Source organism: Plectropomus leopardus, unplaced genomic scaffold, assembly GCF_008729295.1.
Source record: "Plectropomus leopardus isolate mb unplaced genomic scaffold, YSFRI_Pleo_2.0 unplaced_scaffold60664, whole genome shotgun sequence".
In the NCBI taxonomy this organism is placed as follows: domain Eukaryota; kingdom Metazoa; phylum Chordata; class Actinopteri; order Perciformes; family Serranidae; genus Plectropomus; species Plectropomus leopardus.
In genome coordinates, this window is record NW_024666694.1 from 1 (window position 1) to 686 (window position 686).

At 54.2% G+C, this 686-nt stretch overlaps 1 protein-coding gene across 1 annotated transcript; it reads left to right on the forward strand.

Moving 5' to 3' along the window:
• Nucleotides 1–428: 428 nt before the first annotated feature.
• Nucleotides 429–683, forward strand: LOC121939794 (histone H3; the record flags this gene model as incomplete). Its single annotated transcript, XM_042482744.1, has 1 exon — nucleotides 429–683. A coding segment is annotated over exon 1 (255 nt), but the record flags the coding sequence as incomplete, so codon positions are not given.
• Between the last annotated feature and the right edge of the window lie 3 nt (nucleotides 684–686).

The following is a 686-nucleotide window of genomic DNA, read 5'->3' on the forward strand; positions in this document are numbered from 1 at the left end:
TTTGCCTTAGCTCTGGCTTTGCCACCGGTTTTTCCGCGACCACTCATTCTGATGATTTCTAGAGTTCAAACTCAGAGAAAATGTGATTGAAAATGAAATGAAATCATGAAACCCTCCTCTATATACTCACAGAGCGCAGGACGGTTTCTGCCTGACCAACCAGAAAAGAGGTTTAAGCAGAGAAGCGGGGGTCCACAGTGCGTTTTGGCGGACTTTTCGAAAGTATTTTTTTTGGCCAATAAGCAGCGGAGATTGGGGCGGTGGGTCGCTCCTCGAGGCGGTGCTGAGCTCCAGGAGGGGCCGCTCACCAATCAGGAGGCGGAGGACTGAAGCAGCGTCACCGTCTGACAGCCGGTCCCACAGTTTAAGAGCAGCGTTTCTCCTCTTTCAGCTGCACATTTCTACTGTTAGCAGAGAAATAACAAGTCATGGCAAGAACTAAGCAGACCGCTCGTAAATCCACCGGAGGCAAAGCTCCCAGGAAGCAGCTGGCCACCAAGGCTGCTCGTAAGAGCGCCCCGGCCACCGGCGGCGTCAAGAAGCCTCACCGTTACAGGCCCGGTACCGTGGCTCTCCGTGAGATCCGTCGTTACCAGAAATCCACCGAGCTGCTGATCCGTAAGCTGCCCTTCCAGCGCCTGGTCCGTGAAATCGCTCAGGATTTCAAGACCGACCTGCGCTTCCAG